Genomic DNA, 19,051 nt, shown 5'->3' on the forward strand with positions numbered 1-19,051 from the left:
GTGACTATGCTTTATACCTATGCTAATGGGAGATGAAGTTATTTCTTAGTAACTATGAAACTACTGATGGAAAGACAGGGATTGAAACCAAATGGAGAATTTAAAACAGTTTGGGCAAGTCTATCGTTACCATGAAAAGACTCTTTGTTTCTTTAAAGGACAGATTTAATAAATGAGTAGGTAACTCATAGCTTTAAAGCGAGATCTCTTAGAAATGCACCAGACAACCACTAGTGCTGCTTTTATATGGCAGTATTTTATAAATTCATGAGCTTTCTTACAGCCTTTTTTATGTTTACTTGAAATATGGTATATAAGAGCAGTGCCTGGGGCATGTATAGTATAAGCAGTGGTGTCCTTAGAATCACTGTGTTTTGTTTTGTTTTGTTTTTACTGTCATGAGTCTATGAATTCAGTCTGTCATGTAGAAACAAACAATCATTAAAATGTAAGCACTTACTATCTTACTGCAATTGATTCCCCAGTGACATTTTAAAAAGTCAGTATTTGGCTGCAGAGTGCTTTAAATTTCTAAATGGACTGGAGCTTAGGGGCCGTAGGGTATTTCATAGGAAGCACATGACCCTGAGTGGACACATAGCAACTTTTGTGTATCTGTAGCCAAGTTGATGGCAGTGTTTACCCTAGAAGTTGTTTTTACCCAAATGTAAGTATTTTTGCTTTATTTATTTGGTACTAATACTAATTTACTGCAGATGTCTAAGAGTAAATAAATGAATGAATTCATTCAAACAGACAAATTCATTCAAACAAAACACAAATGAATCCCTTTGAGGATTATGCTAAATTCAACTGCCTTTGTTACTTTATAGTACTTTTACTCTCAGAAATGTATCTATACTTCTGAGGCAGAAAGTGAGCTGATTGTTCTTAAGCTAAAAAATCATGTCTCTAGACCTCATATAATTCACTGTCTGTCTTTAGTTATAAAGTTTTTTGTTTTATTTTAATAAAGTTAATTAAAGTGTTTTGCTTTAATTCCTATTCTCAGATTAAGGACCATGAAATAACAAAGATTTATTAATTATTTGTTATGCTGATGGAGGGACTAAAGAATTAAACAACTTGATTCCTGTCTCATGGCGCTTACCTTATAGTTTGAAAAGACAAAAAGCAAAAATTAAATGGAAATCAAATAGGTGGTAAATAGACACTATTGCTCTGTTAGCAATAAAGATTAAAAGGTACAGAATAGTGTTTCTTCTTTAGTGATAATGTACACTATATTTTATAGTTGTGTGTCTTTTAATTGAGCTTTCCTTCTAAGTTTTTGTGGAATCTGTGATTGACTTAGAAGTTTTTAGAAGTCAGTTGTTATTGCTATATTAAGTAAATATTACTCATGAAAGATTGTTGGCCACTATGCTGCCTGCCCACTTGGGAGTCCGAGTTGACTTCATCAGTCTGGGATTTTGTTAAACGTATTGTAGAAGTATGTCTCGAGATTTGAGCTTGTAGATTGATTTGTGAATTTGGGAACTCATACAGTAGAAAATTGAACTTTTCAGGAGGTGATTTGATAAATATGTTTATGCATGCTTCCTCTTTGTTTTACAAAAAAGTATAAAATATCACTCTCTTTGAGCTGTATGTTTTTCTTTGTGGAGCGATACCTTTTGTGATCATGAAGATTAAATACATTTAACTGTGTCTTGGGTTTTACACAATTGTGACATTAATGCAGAGGGTTCCCTATCCCCACTTCCTCTCCTGTGTTTTTACAGGAAGTCAGATGCCCCCTCAGCCACCTGGGAACCAGTCAGAATCCAGTTCTCATCCTGCCTTGAGCCAGTCACCAATGCCACAGGAAAGAGGTTGGTCTTCAGTTCATATCTTACATACCTTCGTGTTTTGAGTGTGTAAGGTTTAAGTGAGTTTGCTACCTATGTACCTGCTTATACACATTTTTTTAAAGGCTATTACATTTTCTCATCAGATGAAAGAAATACCTAAGAACCTACATATAACAATAAATACTGAAAAGAAGGATGGTTTCTGGTAGATTGGGTGGTTTTACCAAATCCCAGTTCAAGGTCCAGAGAATCTGCGTGTCCACATAGAACCAAGAAGTATAGTTTAAACATTACTGCAGTCTGATATTTGATCTAGCTGTGTAAAGATGACTATTAATGATTCAATTTTGATATTGGTCCTAATGAAGTAAAGTGCATCTGTTTAGCTGTTTTGATCAATTACTTATCCCATGATATTTAACAGTAAATTTTTAAATGCATAGTAAAACCTTATCTTGTAGAATTATAGGATCTCAGAAATGGAGCTGACCTGGAAGACTGTAGAGTCCATTCATCTCAATTTATGAATAAAGAAATTGAGGACTGTAGAGGTTCTATATGACCTTCTCATTCTCAGAGACTAGTTCGTGTCAGAGCCAGAAAAAGCAATGTGAGCTTTTCCTGAGCATTCAGGTTGTCCCGCATCTGCAGACTCTGACCTTTCACTCAGTTCTGCAAGTTGACCCCCATATATTATTGCCTTGACTGAGGCCTTAGTCCTTCATCAGTTTGCTTCTGTCTTGTTTCCCCCTTTTGGAGGGAAAGTTACTCTTATTGAAGGTGGAGATGGTGATTTTAGTCCAATAAGTGTAGACAGGATTGACAGGCGTGCTGCACCATCTAGTGCTGTGCCTGGTCACCGCCTCCTACTGCCCACGAGTCAGGCCTTGCCCACCTGCCCCGCCCCCCACAATGGAGATGCCACTTTCCTTCACTCTACTTCCTCTCTCACTTGCCAGGAAGACAAAAGTTGCTGGCTTGGTAGCTAGTATTTAAAGGCTCCTGACCCCTAATGTTTATAATTATTTCTGTATGAGTTGTAAAGATGATAATTTGTTTCTCATTAGATGAACTTTCAGTTATTTTACATACTAAAAACTCAGCAACATGTTATTTAGAAAGTAATACCAGTAAAAAGATGGATTACCCTTATCTCTACATCATTTGTGTTAAAATAAATGTTTAGTAGGAATAAAATGAAATTTTAATTTCTAATACCTTTACATATTTAACTTTTTATTATCATTTAATGTGCAGTTAATACTTTAATTCCCTTATCAAAATATTATGATATGTTTTAATAATGGAGTAGTAGTGGTTTTTAAGCTTTAGAGTGCATGAGAACCATCTGGAGAACTTGTTAAGCTGGATTACTAGGGCACACTGCAGGTTTCTGATTCTGCATCAGAAAATCCACATCTCTGACCAGTTCCCCAGTGCTGCTGATGCTGCTGGTCCAAGGACCATACTCAAGAACCACTGCTTTATAATGATGCTATAGTGTGTTTTAATCATTGTATGATGTGTGTATTTGTTTCTCTATCAACTTTCCACTGTGGCCTCCTGTAAATTGGTCTTGTATGTCACATCCTCTCTATAAATCGCTTGTTCTGTGTTAACTCCCCTATGGCTCTGTTGTCTGGGAAGCATGACAGACGCTTCTGGAAGGAGCCCTGGAGCCAAGCCAGTGGGAGTTTCCCCAGACTCCCTTTTCGTGGCTATCGTTTGTACCTGCCTTGTGGTACTGGGTCAAGGAAGTGAAGTAAAAAAGAATAGAGAAAATTATCCTGTACTGAAAGCCCACTCAGGCCAGACCCAGAGCTAAAATGAAGATATTTGTTGTTTCATTTTCACCATAAACCTGTAACATCATTCCTACTGGGAGAATTCTGCTTATTTTGTAAGCATTGGAAGATAAGAGGTACTTTATTTGGAAATCCTACAATAAACCTTTATTGCTACAAACTGAAAAAGAACCCCTCTTCTACATTCTCCAGTGTCTTTTCAGCCCCTTCCACCTGATACACATTTGAGAAATTTTAAAGTGTAGAATGCTGAATGTGAAGGACAAGATGACAGGAAATGTAGTTAAATCAAACTTTTAACCTTGCAAGACAAAATCCAAGGTATTCCTCTGGTGTCACTGTATGGAAACCACTTGTTGATATGTTTGAGTTTTTTTCCCCCTCTTATGTATAGTGTGATTTTGGTAACTAGTAGTGGATACATAACTGACAACCAGGCTAGTTTTAATGACCATTTCCTTCAAATAGTAAAAGATGACTTTTATAATGTGCTAAATCTGAATTGATTTTTATGAACATGTTCTTCTAACTTCCCTGAGACTGTGCTGGAGGCACCATGTGCATCCCTTGGATGGTGCTTTGCCGTGTATGAGTTAAATTTCCTCTAAAATTGGGTAGCAAGTACTTTTTTTTTAATGACTTTGTTTAAATCTAGGAAGATATGTTAGCTGCTGCCTGATAACATTTGATCATGTGTTTTAATGGCAGATGACATAATCATTTTAAGGATTTGATACAATAATGAAAAGCATTTTTTGTTTGTTTTACCATCATTTGGTATGTACCAACAATATATATAGTGCAAAGTAAATCTAAGAAAGCCTTTACTATAAAATTCCCCAGTATTGATTCCCATGTAATTTAACTTACTTTATACCTTTATCGGAGAAGGCAATGGCACCCCACTCCAGTATTCTTGCTTGGAAAATCCCATGGACGGAGGAGCCTGGTAGGCTGCAGTCCATGGGGTCGCTAAGAGTCGGACACGACTGAAGTGACTTAGCATATACCTTCATAAGTTATATACCCTCTGCCCTTATTTAAGGAAGTAATGAAAGAAGAGGAAAAGAATACATTGAGTTAGCATCTTATTTTTAAAAATGTATTCTTTCTCAGAAACCATGGTCCCTGATAAACAAGATAAGGCACAGCTTCTGTACTGCTGAGTGCTAAAATAACCAAGCTAAACACTTCCTTTTACACTTATTTGTTTTAACAAGATTATAAGAGAGTAAAATTCCACAATTATACACATTTTCTTTAATATACCCATAGGAGATAGATTTACTTTAATGGCGAACAGTCCAGAAACACACTTGCCCAGAGACACCAGCACAAAACAAGAGACTCAGGAAAGCCTGCTTTCCTGTGGAGTGCAATGTTCTGGGTCCTTCCCACACTCCTTGCGGGGGTCAGCCGGGCTGACCTACCACCCTGGTGCTCAGTCCCTTCAGGCTCAAGAAGTTGCTGTCTTGCTCTGCTGTCATTTTGGGGGTTTGATCTTTATATTCCCATTCAGGAAGAACATTTATTAATAAATTACATACCCTGTTGAGAATTTTGCAAATCTGAGGCTGTCCTAGGGTCTGAACCATGCTGGTAGCAGCAAGGCCATCTCCTTGTCCCGAGGTTGAGCACAGAGTCCGTGCTCCATCTAGACCTGGGACCCTGTGGTGCCCACCCCCTCTTTACTTGGTGGTCCTGGTGTCAAGTGTATCAAAAAGCAGCAGTCACAAATTCATTTTCCCACATTGTGTGTAGGCAAAAAGAAGTGTATCTATAGTTTTCTATTTTCCATCTACAAAGGTGTATGTGGGTATGGCCATCAGAATTTACAGGAAGGAGGGAGACACTCTGAAGATCTATTGACTTCTTTATCCTTATGTAGTATTATCTCCTCTACGTTTCGTGTACTTCCCAGTATAAAACTTGATGTATACTCTCCTGTTTGCATACTATGTGGTGCTTCTTACTAAGTGAATAAAAAAAGTTCTTTGGTATTAACTTTTTTATTACTGATGTTTGTTCTTTTTAAACGTCAAAACTTCAGCTTAGTATTGCCATTGGTTTTTATTTAAACTAAATCTTTCCTCTCTAGACCTCATATAACAACATGCTCTCACCCAAAAAGTCAAATACTATGACTTATATGAACTAAGGCATTGGAAGAATAGTTAAGATAACCCTAAAATACTGAAATATATTTTACGAGAAAACTGTAGCCAACATGTTTAGATTCGCTATATCCTTATTTCTTAATCTTGAACATATGTATCTTAAAATTTGAAAAGGGCAGTAAGAAATGGCTTACTAGTAGAGTGTCCTGTTTTCTAGCAGGGAATATAGGATAGCCATCTGAGTAGATAAATAAGTATAATTATTATTAACATCAAAATGATCACATTTTTAACCTCTGTAAAATGTTAAGCTTAATGAAACTAGCAAATGCCCTTCTAGTTTATTGGATTAGCAATTAGGTGAAAACGTTTCGAGAAGGCTTATTTATTTGGACAGATGTAGAGAGGTTCGGAATTAATTTTTTGAAAACCTTTTAATTGAATTCCCTTTTAATTTTCACAGTGGTGTCTAGTTAAATATTCATGTTAGTGCTAGTGGTTTTCTGAAAGTCTGAACTAGATCTGGATTCTCAAAATCAACATAGGTTATTTAACCCTTTTCATCTAGTATGCCAGCAGGGACTTCCTTAGTGTAATCCCATAGTATTTGAATAATTAGAAGGTAGTAATGAGGATTTAATTAGTCCTTGAGATATGCTGAAAGCAGAACCACTAAGAACCTTCCCTTTTGGATATGGCTTGCAAGCAGAATTGATGCTGCTCCCAGACTGTGATGTGCTAGGAAATATATTCTGTTGCTGGAGGCAATACTTAGGCACCATTCCGTGACCATATGGAGGGCGTCCTGGGTGAGATTTTCCAGAATTATCGGGTTCCCCCACCCACAGCCTTCATTCTTGTCCAGCTACAGGACAACCTTTCTTCCTCTCTCAACTGTTTAAATAGGTTTATAGTTAAAGTCTACAGTATTACTGTACCTAATTGAGAATTGTCTTTTACTGTATCAGTGGTGCCAAAATTAGACAGCCTAGACAAGTTGTGTCGGAGAAGGCAACGGCACCCTACTCCAGTACTCTTGCCTGGAAAATCCCATGGACAGAGGGGCCCGGTAGGCTGCAGTCCATGGGGTCGCTAGGAGTCAGATACAACTGAGCGATTTCACTTTCACTTTTCACTTTCATGCATTGGAGAAGGAAATGGCAACCCACTCCAGTGTTCTTGCCTGGAGAATCCCAGGGACGGGGAGCCTGGTGGGCTGCCATCTGTGGGGTCGCACAGAGTCGGATACGACTGAAGCGACTTAGCAGCAGCAGCAGACAAGTTGTGTAGCTATTCTGTAGTTTCAGGACAAGGAAAAAAATAACAAAATATTGCAGTTTTACGTATCTTGAGTATTTAATCCAGCCAAACTTAGTTCTTGACAGCTGTATGTCAGATGAATCACAAAATTCTCATCTTTGGAATCTGATATTCACAGTGATATTTATCAGTAGCTCCATTTTTATAAACACAAATGGTGCCATTTTCCAGACAAAGTATGTAGCAAATGGGTGAGTTCAGGCATTTAGATGTCCTTTTTGTGTGCTACCATGAGAAGGTGAATCAGAATCTGTGTACTTTGAAGTATAAGGTTTCAAACTTAGGTATTTTATGCAGACTGAATAGAATATGTCTTTGTTCTGTTATTAATCCCAAATGTTAAATGCTTTGATAAGTTTTATTCCCACTCGTTAATGGTGTATGTTAACTTCTTTTCAGCATATGAGTAGAATTCCTCATCAAATTTCTAAGCACATTCTATTTGGACGGGGTAAATCTTTCTCTTCCTTTTTAATGGGAAGGACAGGAAAGAGATCTCTTAAAATAAATCCAGTGTCTTTCTGTAGATTAGACTGAACTCTTGAGGGCCAGAACCAAATCTTATTTATGCCCTGCATCCTTATGCTACAGCAGCACCTTCTATATAATAGGTGCTCAACAAAGATTTAGTTGAACGACAGGAAATAATTCAGCCTTCACAACCATTCAGAAGTTTCAGATCTATTCAGAGCACAGAACAACCAAAGAACAAAATGTTTCTTGCTCTGAAATTAAGAAAGTGTACCATATTGACATGTCTTCTTTCAGTTTTACCATTATAAGTCATTTGCTGTAGCACAGTGTTTCTCTCTCTTGCACCAGATTAAAGCTACCACTTCCATCTTCCATTCTTCCAGAAATATTTCTACAATCATACAGACAAGTGTCAGTCTGAGATGGGGTGCTCACACCTGGAGCCTCACAGTAAAGTGCATTGTCCAGAGGCCAACCATGTTCTTTACAACCCCAGAATATTTAAAGGGAAATAAGTAAAACTTTGGAAAAGTTTTTAATGCTGCTGGCTTATTTCCTAGTGATATGCACACCAAAAATCAGTTTTGAAATTTTTAAAATTATTTTTGTACATCTTAATTGACCTAACTCAGTTGCAAGAACAGATTAACCAGTAAGTACAGAAATGGAAGAGACCACCGAGATGATGGTTAAGGAGTTGGAAATGAGATTGTGTGTGTGTGTGTGTGTGCAAACTACAGAAATTATTTTGTCGCTCTTTCTCTGAGGTTCTCAGAGAAGGATCTCCCAGTCGACCTGTCTGTTTGTTCTTGCATGTAAAGGTTCTTATCACTTACATTGTGAGCATACTAACTGTAAAATGATGCTGCCTTTCAGGACAAGGGTATTGTCAAAAAGAGAAAATAGATTCCTTTCCTCGAGCCTTGTTGTGTAAATATAATAGATCAGCGTGTTAAGGCATTCATGACAGTCTACCCTCACCCCCAGATGCAATTAATTTAGCCTCCACTCTTAATTGAGGATCCCTTTTTTATAATCGGTGGCAGATGAAAATAAACTCAAATGGGAGGTACCGTACAAGAGAGACCATCTAAGACTTGTTTCTAATTTCTTCAGCCCCAGAACTCTGCCTCTGGGCTGGATTGTGGACCAAACCAAAGCTAGTCAGTAATGAAGGGAATAGAAGTATAGGAATTGTTTGAGGGTTAGCACTGAATTCCTATTAAGTCTGCTATCTAGAGATCTGTTCACCAAAGAGCTCAGGGAAATAAATACCACTACAATAAAAATCATTTTGTGTTCGTTGTAGAATCATCAGTCTGAATTTTAGAATATTTTAAAAGAAGCATAGTTTTGTTACTTTTGTATGTGCAGTAATTTATTTGAATTGCCAATTAAAGCTTATTTTTAATAGTTAACACTCATTTGTAATTGGCTCATTATTCTTCCATGAAAGTATTTGAGAACATCTGGATCTTAGGTAAATTCAGCATTGTGTATTGTGTGCACTTATTTATAACAACATGTTTTCTCCTGTGCTTTATGGGTCTGTACCTCAGTGAAAGACTGCTGTCTGCTTTGTTCCCCAAGCCAGAAAGCTTGAAAGCATCCTTGATGTCTTTTTCTCTCCCATCAGCTCTACACTCATCACCTTGTTCTGCGGACTCCACCCCTCAGTGGTTTCTCACATCCTCCTTTTCTTGGCTTTCACTGGCATGATCCCAGCCCACGCCCCTGAGGCTCCATCAACACCTCCCAGCCAGTCTTCCTGTCAACTTTGCTCCCTCCACTCTGCTTTCCAGGCTGCATCCAAAATGGTCTCTCCAGAAGAATGGTGACACCGTGTCATTCCCTTCATAAAAGCCTTTAAGAGCTTGCCTCTGCCTATAGAGAAAGGCCTTCCTGTGCTTGGTCACGGGGGCCATCTCACCCACCCAGCCTCCCCTTTTGGGCTCGTTCTTATCACTCTCCTGCCTGGTGGTCTCCAGCCAGGGTCTTCTGGACCTTCACGTGCGCTGCTCCCCAACCCTTGTGCCACCCACTCCTCAACCCTCCTTCCTCCCCGACCTGTGGCCCCCAGCCCATCTTTACTCCTTTCATATCCTCCAAACAGCCTGACACCTCGTAGGTCCTTGAGTCCAGTCCAGGTTTCCTGCCAGAACAAAGAAGGAAGCATCGCCTGATCGGCCAGCACTGTCCCGCGCAGGCAGGCAGTGCTCAGGAGCCCTGGAGAGCTTACCGCTGGAGCTCTCTCCTCAGGGAGAGCTCTGTGAGGACCAGGACCATGGGGCCTTGGCCAGTGTCTTACTCCAGTGCTTCTTAGATACATTCTTTTCCTCATCTTAATCTTCAGGGAATCTGGGACCAAAAATCTGGGTTTAGGTGCAAACTTACTACTAACTGGTTTTGTGACTTTGGACAAGTAATTGAATTTCTTCTTCCTCATTTGTAATGGGCTTCCCTGGTGGCTCAGAGGTTAAAGCTTCTGCTTCCAATGTGGGAGACCTGGGTTCGATCCCTGGGTCAGGAAGATCCCCTGGAGAAGGAAATGGCAACCCACTCCAGTATTCTTGCCTGGAGAATCCCATGGACGGAGGAGCTTGGTGGGCTACAGTCCACGGGGTTGCAGAGTCGGACACGACTGAGCGACTTCACTTTCATTTGTAAAGTGGGGATCAGAGTGTCCCATGGATTTGTTGCATGGATCAAATGCAACCTTGTATCGAAAAGTTATCTACTGGATGCTTGGGGCTAGTGCACTGGGAAGACCCAGAGGGATGGTATGGGGAGGGAGGAGGGAGGAGGGTTCAGGATGGGGAACACATGTATACCTGTGGCGGATTCATTTTGATATTTGGCAAAACTAATACAATTATGTAAAGTTTAAAAATAAAATTAGAAGAAAAAAAAAAGAAAAGTTATCTATTGCAAAGCACTGTGCAAATACTAGTAATCATAAGCATCAGGCACAGATGACTGTTGTGAGACTGGATTGAAAGCCTGAAAAAGTTATTTCTTTGCTTCTTCCAGCAGGTAGGGACACATAAAATTGGCTTCACCCTCAGCACTGAAGTTGACTTTTGCAGCTAAACTCCAAAGAATTATCTAAGGAAAGGCCAAATAGTTTGCTCCCGTCTGCCATCTGGGTAGTCAGTCCAGTTCCTCCCCTGACTCTGATTTTCCCGATGATTGATGATGTCAGTAGCTGAGAAGGCTTCATGGGGGCGGGTGGGGAGGACTTAGATGCTGTCGTTTGTGCCTCTGAGTAGAGGGTGTGGTGGTGACAGGAAAGGGAGAGGGAGCGATTGTGCCAGTTAACCTGAAAGCACAGCTGGGAGAACACTGGGCGGCCTGGGTTATAGCCTTGAACGGGTCATTAGTTTCTGTCTTCCTTGGAGCAGTTCGTGTTGTGAAGAGAAGCAAGCAGGCAACTAAACACTGAAGATGTTAAAATGTAACAAGAATATTCTTTAAAATCTATTTTTCTCTCCAAATGGGAATCTGACACCTATTTGCGATAAGAAATGGTTCTGTGTTTACAGTTGGAGCCTCTGCTAAGGTGGTGCAGCATGTGACCGTGACTTCACACATGTGGGGAAACATCTTTTATTGAACTGCCCTGAAGAAACAAGGCAGTTCTTCTGTGAATGTTTAACAGATGCCAACATGAAAATAAACCATCCATGTGCCAAAGGAAAAACGTGCCTTGCCTTTTGGTGGCTTGTGGAGCCTTGGGTGTTTTGTGGGTGTCCTGACCATGCTCAAGAGGCCCCCCTGACAAGGCGCTATGCTCATGTGGACTTGGTGCTGGGCTCACATGCTCCTCTGCGGTAGCCGGAGCACTTGTGCTCTCTCTTTGCTGTTCTCTTTCATGGGTGGGGTGAACCATGATCTGGGTCTTGTGCTTAACGCTGTTTTTTCCATCAGGATTTAAGGTCTCCATTGCTTACATTGCAGAATTTGTTGTCTTGCATGAAGAATGAAAGGACATACAGTTGGAGGCTTAGGTCCACATTTAAATGCCTTCCAGTTTAATTTTCTGAAATTCCTTGTATTTGCTCCATTACTTATTCGACATTTTTTCTAAGTCAGTTTTCTAACACCCTTCAACTTAGAGATGCATTTTCCGTGGATGGCCCTTTAACCTATCAGTGATTGTTTTGGAGTTGTGACAGCCCGTCGTTGTCTGTTGGATTCATGGAGCTTTCTTCTCTGTTTTTCCATGGAGCATTTCCTCCAGATATGCTTTAAGGCCTAACTATAATTTCATCTATTCTTGAGAATATTTTAAATATTCTTAAAGATAAGCTGTATCTCTGTCTTGTCCAGTGAAGAATTTTTCCTCATTCATACCACATAAAAATATTCTATATTCATTTTATCTCTTAAGTGGAAAATGTGATTTGTTTATAATGACTACATAAATCAGTTCCTTAAAAAAATTTTTTTTGATCTGCCAAGGTTTAGACAGTCACTGTGGAATTTTCTCTTCTATAAGAATTTTCTTTTTTGCAGTTAAGAGCATCATATAGCATTTTTTTTTCTAAACCAGGAAAAATATCCACTTAATAAGCCACAAAAATAGCATGTTGAAGAAAATATTTGAAAGGCCTTGAAAACTCATTTATCTAATAATGATGTGGATAGACATTTTGGAAATACTAATTCTTTGTTAGGCCTGTTTTCTAAGATTCCAAGATAGTAATATGTTTTCTTAAAAACACATTAAGGAAAACAGAAGCCTCTTCAGCTTAGTCTTTAATACTAGCCTCTGTATAGATTGAAGTATTAATAACATTTTCCTAGACTTAACATGACTTCTACTGCCATGTAATAGAATAGATTGTCTAGGAATTCTCCACTGATCCGAATATCCATAGGAGGATGACCCCTGTGAGAATCATTCTTAACCTGAGACTGAGTGACTCCAGATTGGGTCCTGCGGCCCCACCACCAACCCTACTTTCAGCTATTGGGTAAATGGGAAGTGGTGTTCAAAGAATCGTCAGATTATAATGAAATATCTAAATGAACCCCTGTGCCTTTGGAATGAACTTTAGAACAAGTTGTTAGCCCCTTACTAGGTGGTGGGAACAAGTCTGGCCAAAATTGGGCCTTTATCACACAAGTTCAAGGTTCCTCAACAACCCCTCAGCTGAAGACTGATATGCCCTTATCTGGGGCAAGGTCTAGGAGGTTCTCTTTATAACTGGAAATAGAATCTCCTTTCACAAAAACCTAATAGATTGATCTATCCGTTGCATAAAGTGTTTATCCAGCTAGTGATTCATATAGGTCCATGTGACTCAGTAATAAACAAAATTCAAGATCCTTCCCCTTTACATTGAGAGTTTGTTCAGGCACTTGACAGGACTCTTGACATCTGTCTCACCATCTAGGTTTCTTCTCTTTCTCTTCCTCGCCCCCTTCTCTTTCCACTCCCCCGCTCACTGTCTTAATAGGCAAACTCCAGGGACCCTGCAAGATTAGGAGGGATGTACACTGAGTCTTAACACCGCTCAGAACTAATCACTACTGTAGCTATTGATTGAATGGCCTGAAACCGAAAGGCTTCTGTTTTCTGAGCCAAGTAACATGGCCAGCCAATTATTTCTGGAACTAGCTATCAGGAAAAGGGCACTGGCTTCTGGATAGTCTGCTGAGTGAGGAAGGCTGCCCATCAGCTATAACTGGCTCTGGTGGAGGATGGAGCCGGCCAGCCCAGCACAGTGACGCAGAGCTGGGTGCACTTGGGCAAGGGCATCGAACCATTTGCCAGGAGACCACAGGGTGTGGCCACTGGGAGAATTAACCACGGTCCAGGAATTTGAAGCACTTTCCAACGTTGCCATGGTGCATGGTTTGAAAGGAAGCCTGGCAAGGGAAGCTAGTTTGAAAACTTGGGGTCACTCAGATGGGTAATAAATGGTGGGTTGTATTTAAAAATAATATGAATAATAATACCTGTCACTTACTGAGCCTCTGCTGTGTTCAGGCACTAAGCTGTATGCTTTACAAAGCATGTTCACATTTACTCTTATGAGGTAGACTCAGTAGTCATCCACCTTTTTCAGAGAAGGAAATTAAGGCTTGACTATTAACTTGCTGAAGTGTCCTGACCATAAGTGGTGAGGCCAGAACTTGAATCTGCAGTGACAGTGGAGATGGACAGAGCGGATGTATTTGGCAGATATTTAGGTGATAGAAATAATGGTGCTTTCTGGCCCATTAGGCTATCAGCCGTCAATTGTTCCTGCCTTGAATAGCTGTCCTCTTTTTGCCACAAATGATTACTTGAACATACTCTGAACGAGGAGCCAAACCATCACATTTATTAGACTGTTTTCCCAAAGTAAAATAAATGGATTCTGAATGAAGATGTTTTCTTATTCATTAAAAAACCTGTACTATTTGGTTCCAGTTCTGTGCCAGTCACCTGGCTTGGTCCAGAGGAGACAGATGCAAAGAGAATGTGTTTGTTTAAAGCCTCAGTGCTCACAGTCTGGGGGAAGACAGTCACCCCCACAAATAATGATAAAACTGTGACAGCTGCTCTCTGTTAGCTAACATACAGCATAGAAAAGTATCTTTTTTTCTGAAAGACCAGGGAATGCCATGGAAGCAGCAGGAGGAGAAGCCAGGAAGGACTGCATGTCAGTCTCATGGTGGTAAATGAGGCACTAGTATTTAACACTAGTATTTAGGCACTCAGTATTTAACAGAGGACACAGTCTAGCAGTCTGTTTTCAAACTGTCTCTCAAGCATGGGTTTTTTAGTTGAAAATATATATATAAAATATCAGAGATCATTGCACATAATCAGGGTAGAAACTTTTTTATGAGGCATACAGTGTATGTGTGAATACTGAATGTGAATATATAGACACATATGTATACTCATATATACACATTGAATCTTGGCAGGAGATATATTTCTTTACTATGGATTGTGGTAAAAAAAAAAAAATACTTGAAAGTGGTTTCAGTGAATTAACCTCTGTGAGCTTCACTGTCTTCATAGCTGTTTTGAAGTTTAAAAGAATAATGAACAAAGCCATTAGCATATAATAGCTGCTCATTAAAAAGTCAACTGTTATTAGACTAGTGAATAGTCAATTGCCAGGAACATGAGAGATGGTCCATAAATATTTGTTACGTGGATGAATGTATGAAGAAGGTAAGTGAGGTAAAAACGTGAGTGATCGAATCAGAGTGGGCACTCCATGATGACCATGTAGAAATGATGGGTCTGGAGAAATAGTCAGGTCACATTTGAAGAGACTTGACTGCTGGACTGTTCAGCTTCATTCTGTTAAACAATGGAGTCAGTGGCTAGTTTTTGAACAAACACTTGAATATCCCTGGAGAGATGAGAAAGGATGTAATCCATAGCATAAAGTGGAGGTCCTGTCTTGGGTACTAGGAAGAGATTTCCTTCTGAAAGGAGGAAAATCCATAAAGGTAGGACATGGATGTTGGGGTACATAGGTGAGAGCAGGCTGTCTTAAGGGTGGCTCTGCCTTTTCCTGTGGTCTCTTTACATTTAGCAGCAGGGCTAGCGGAAGGCTTCAAGAAAGGGATTCGAAATGTTAACCTAACCATAGGCAAAGTGAAAGTGAAGTCGCTCAGTTGTGTCCGACTCTTTGTGACCCCATGGACTGTAGCCTACCAGGCTCCTCCATCCATGGAATTTTCCAGGCAAGAGTACTGGAGTGGGTTGCCATTTTCTTCTCCAGGAGATCTTCCCAACCCAGGGATAGAACCCAGGTCTCCCACATTGCAGGCAGACGCTTAACCATCTGAGCCACCAGGGCAGCCCATAGACAAGACCAGAGCAAATAGAAGGGTGCCCAGTGACTACTGGGATTCAGCTGAATGCACAGACTTTGGCTTCCAGGAATGAACATTGCAGCATCCACTTCGCTAGTCAGACCTATTCTTAGTCTTATTCAGATCCAGTTAGATTTACCTGCATCCTACCTTCAGCTAAGGGCTCAACTTAAACAGGACTTCAGGGAGACCTCCCTTGTCCCCAGTCCAAATTGACTTCCCTGGTGGCTTAGAGGGTAAAGTGTCTGCCTGCAATGGTCAGGAAGATCCCCTGGAGAAGGAAATGGCAACCCACTCCAGTAGTCTTACCTGGAAAATCCCATGGATGGAGGAGCCTGGTAAGCTACCATCCATGGGGTGGCAAAGAGTCGGACACAACTGAGCAACTTCACTTCACTTCCAATACCTTCAGAGTACCTATACTTCTGTTTTCTTTTGCTTATACTTACTCCTAGTTGTTTGTTGGTGGCTGTCTCTGCCATTAGAATGTGAAGTCCACGGGGCAGAGCCTGAGTGCTCACTGTTTACATCTCCAGCACCTAGCATGCTGCCCAGAATCTGTCTCAGTTACTTTGTGATTTTATCATTTTTCCCTGTTGATAAGTTTTATTGTCTACTCAACTGAATTGTAATTCTTCAAAGACAAGGATCACATCTTTTACTTTAAAAAAAAAAAAATGCTGTTTTTTCTTAACTGCATTTCCATGAATGCCAGAGTAAAATTGGGGCATGCTGGTAGAAGATTTCTATGTCATTATTGTGGGTTGAGTTACCAGTGTGATAGCTTAGATCAGAACACACGCAGTGAATGGCTTGTAGCATCACTAAAAAGGCAACAGTAATACCTTTGTATGGCATTCTCATGGTGTTTTTCAGTTTAGAAAAGTACAGCCACACATGTTTTTCTTGTTTGATTCTCCGAATGCTCTTATAAGCCAGAATAGGAAATGCACTCACTGTTTTATACAAGAGAACCTGTGGTCCACACAGTGGATAGTGGAGGCAGCCTCTATAATCCACATCTGGTTCCAAGCAGATGGCATGCATGCATGTGTGTGTGTGTGTGTGTTTCCTATTACTGCAGTACCTTTCCTTTCAGAATAGAGCTTCCACTTCGTCAAGTTTGATTGTACACGTGTTTGTGGTCACATATACATATAATGAAGGATTCAAAAATAGTAAATCCACTTATATAAACCTTCTGTGCATATACTTTATGGATGAAATGTGTAAACCATATTTTCATATAAAGTTTCTAAGATTTCCAAATAAGTTCTTTTATATAATGTGAATAATAATTATCTAAATTAGTACTTCTTTCCAAAGTTTAATTTTTCCATGTTATATTATTTGCCAGTTCCATAATACACCTAGTAGTTCAACAAGCTTTTATACTATATGGGAAATTAACTTTATACTTCCTAAATTTTCCTTACTAGTTAGTTTGGTTTTTTAAACTCAGATGGTTAATAACTAGAAAAATTACACAACTTTTTTATTTTAAAAAAAAGGCTTCATTCTTCTAACCGTCAGTTTTTCTATTCATAAACTGTGCTACAACCTGCCATTTTATAATAACTTTCTAAAGGAGGCAAAATACAATCAAACGTGTCACCAAAAATAGAAAATTCTTGGTTGAAATTTATTTTTTGGAAACATTTTAACATTTATTTCATTCAAAATAAAGGTTAAAATAAAACAAAATGAAGACTGTCCCCCAAATAAATAGACATGCAAATTACAGACCTGAATTAGATACTTTTTAAAAGTTTAAGCCATAATCATGGAGAACTAGAAGTGTCTCTACAAATATTGTATGTCTTCCCTCTCTGCATTTAACACGTGAGGAAATGGAGACAGAAAGGCTAGGTTAATTGCTGTATTCTGCACAGCGAACATGGAACGCCCCCGACTGATGTCCTAGTCCTTGCTGTCATACCATGCCGCCTCTCTTGCTTTTCTTTTTTGAACATATTAATAATAGTAACAGGTAGTGATTATTGAAAGCTCGCTGTGTATGTGTGCCAGGCGCTGTTGTAAGTTTTTTGCATGTATCATCTCATTTAATCCTCACAGCAACCTTATGAGAGAGATAACAATTGTCCCTATTTTATAGATGAGGAAACAAGTAATGGACATGCAGATCTCTATATGCAGGATGAAAAGTAGAAATATTTCTTTTTTTGTTATCGTCTGCCTTCTAATTTTTTATTAATTTGTTTAGATTATGACTATATTCAATAACCTTTTAAAAATATGGTTATATACATAATGGAGGCTTCCCTGGTGGTTCACCAGTAAAGAATCCACCCGTCTGCCAATGCAGGAGATGAGGTTCAATCCCTGGGTTGGGAAAATCCCCTGGAGAAGGAAATGGCAACCCAATCCAGTATTCTTGCCTGGGAGATCCTGTGGGCTGAGGAGTATGGCAGACTACAGTCCATAGGGTCACAATGAGTTGGATCCCACTTAGCAACTAAACAACAACAATCCATAGTGGAAGTCGTTTTTAATAGGATTGGTGCTGGCCTTTAATCATGATGATATATTATGTATCACTGTTCCTACCTCCTAACTAGTCTTCTAACCTTTAGCCTTACTTTCCCTCAGTCCTTTCTTCATGCTGCATATTATGGTGGAATTAGCTTTTGAAAATGCAAGTCAGATCACATTGTTTTCCTGCCAAGACTGTGTATGGCCTTTGCCAGTGTTAATCAGACCAGATTTTCATAGGATTGCAAATGCAAAAGTTTTGGTGAACCACGCAGCTATTTGGTAATAACAGCTGAATCTGCAAGATGAAATGCTTCCTAGTCATGACATAGAGTGGCCAACAGAAAATGGACAAATGATATAAGTAGTTCTAGGAAAAGAGTTGAAACTGCTGTAAAATAAAATGTTCAACTTTACTCATGATAAAGGAAATGCACAGTCTAACACAAACAAATTATAAAATATCCCTGAAAGGATACATTAAAAAACCACTTGCCTTTGGCCAGGGAGACTAAATGGTAGGAGACAGGAGTATATATTTTTTTAATCTTTTGGAATTTGTAGACAGTTACACAAGTATTGGAGTAATGTGGATCCCACATACTTAAAAAATGAAGAAATAAAAACTAGCTTCTTCATGCTGGTTGGAAACTGCTCCTGAATATGTGGAGTGTTCAGAAGTTAAAATATACTCATAGCAATTTATAAACCAGAAAATTATCATCATCATCTCTTACTTTTGTGTATCACATTTCAGATTACAGAGCATTTTCATGTGCCATTTCAGTTATCTTATAGCAACCTCATCCACATTTTAAGATGAGGAAGCCGAGCCTCAGGTAAATTATGATTCACCTAAGGTCACACTGCTAGTTTTGATCAGTTCACACACTGCAGCATATTTACATAAATATGTCTACCCTACTAGATTCTGAGCCATCGACACAAGCAAAACTATAATCTAGGCCTTCTGTTCCCAGTTAGCTGCCATTCGATGATTATAGCTCAGAAAAGAGTCAGGGAAATTATGTCACCTCCTTTCATTTTCTTGGGAATTACATGGAAAGGGATGAGTCTAACCAAAAAATAAAACAAGATTTCAGAAACCTCTTGTAAGTAGTGCCATTGTAAAAGCATACAGAGAAAAGAATGGAATTTTTTTTCTGTCTGTATTTTCATTTTAATCTCTATAAAAGGA

General features: G+C 39.3%; 1 protein-coding gene across 9 annotated transcripts in view; it reads left to right on the forward strand.

Annotated features, from left to right (window-relative positions):
* Nucleotides 1–19,051, forward strand: part of ARID1B (AT-rich interaction domain 1B) — a 440,470-nt gene that overhangs the window by 338,812 nt on the left and 82,607 nt on the right. For 8 of the 9 annotated variants that reach the window (XM_024997101.2, XM_024997106.2, XM_024997102.2 and 5 more), the window contains one exon: nucleotides 1,746–1,835. The exons of the other annotated variant lie outside the window; for it this stretch is intronic. In XM_024997101.2, the coding sequence (XP_024852869.2) occupies nucleotides 1,746–1,835 (90 nt within the window). The remainder of the gene's footprint in view (nucleotides 1–1,745; nucleotides 1,836–19,051) is intronic. 9 annotated transcript variants of the gene reach the window in all.

The sequence above is a fragment of the Bos taurus genome, chromosome 9 (genome assembly GCF_002263795.3).
Source record: "Bos taurus isolate L1 Dominette 01449 registration number 42190680 breed Hereford chromosome 9, ARS-UCD2.0, whole genome shotgun sequence".
Lineage (NCBI taxonomy): Eukaryota > Metazoa > Chordata > Mammalia > Artiodactyla > Bovidae > Bos > Bos taurus.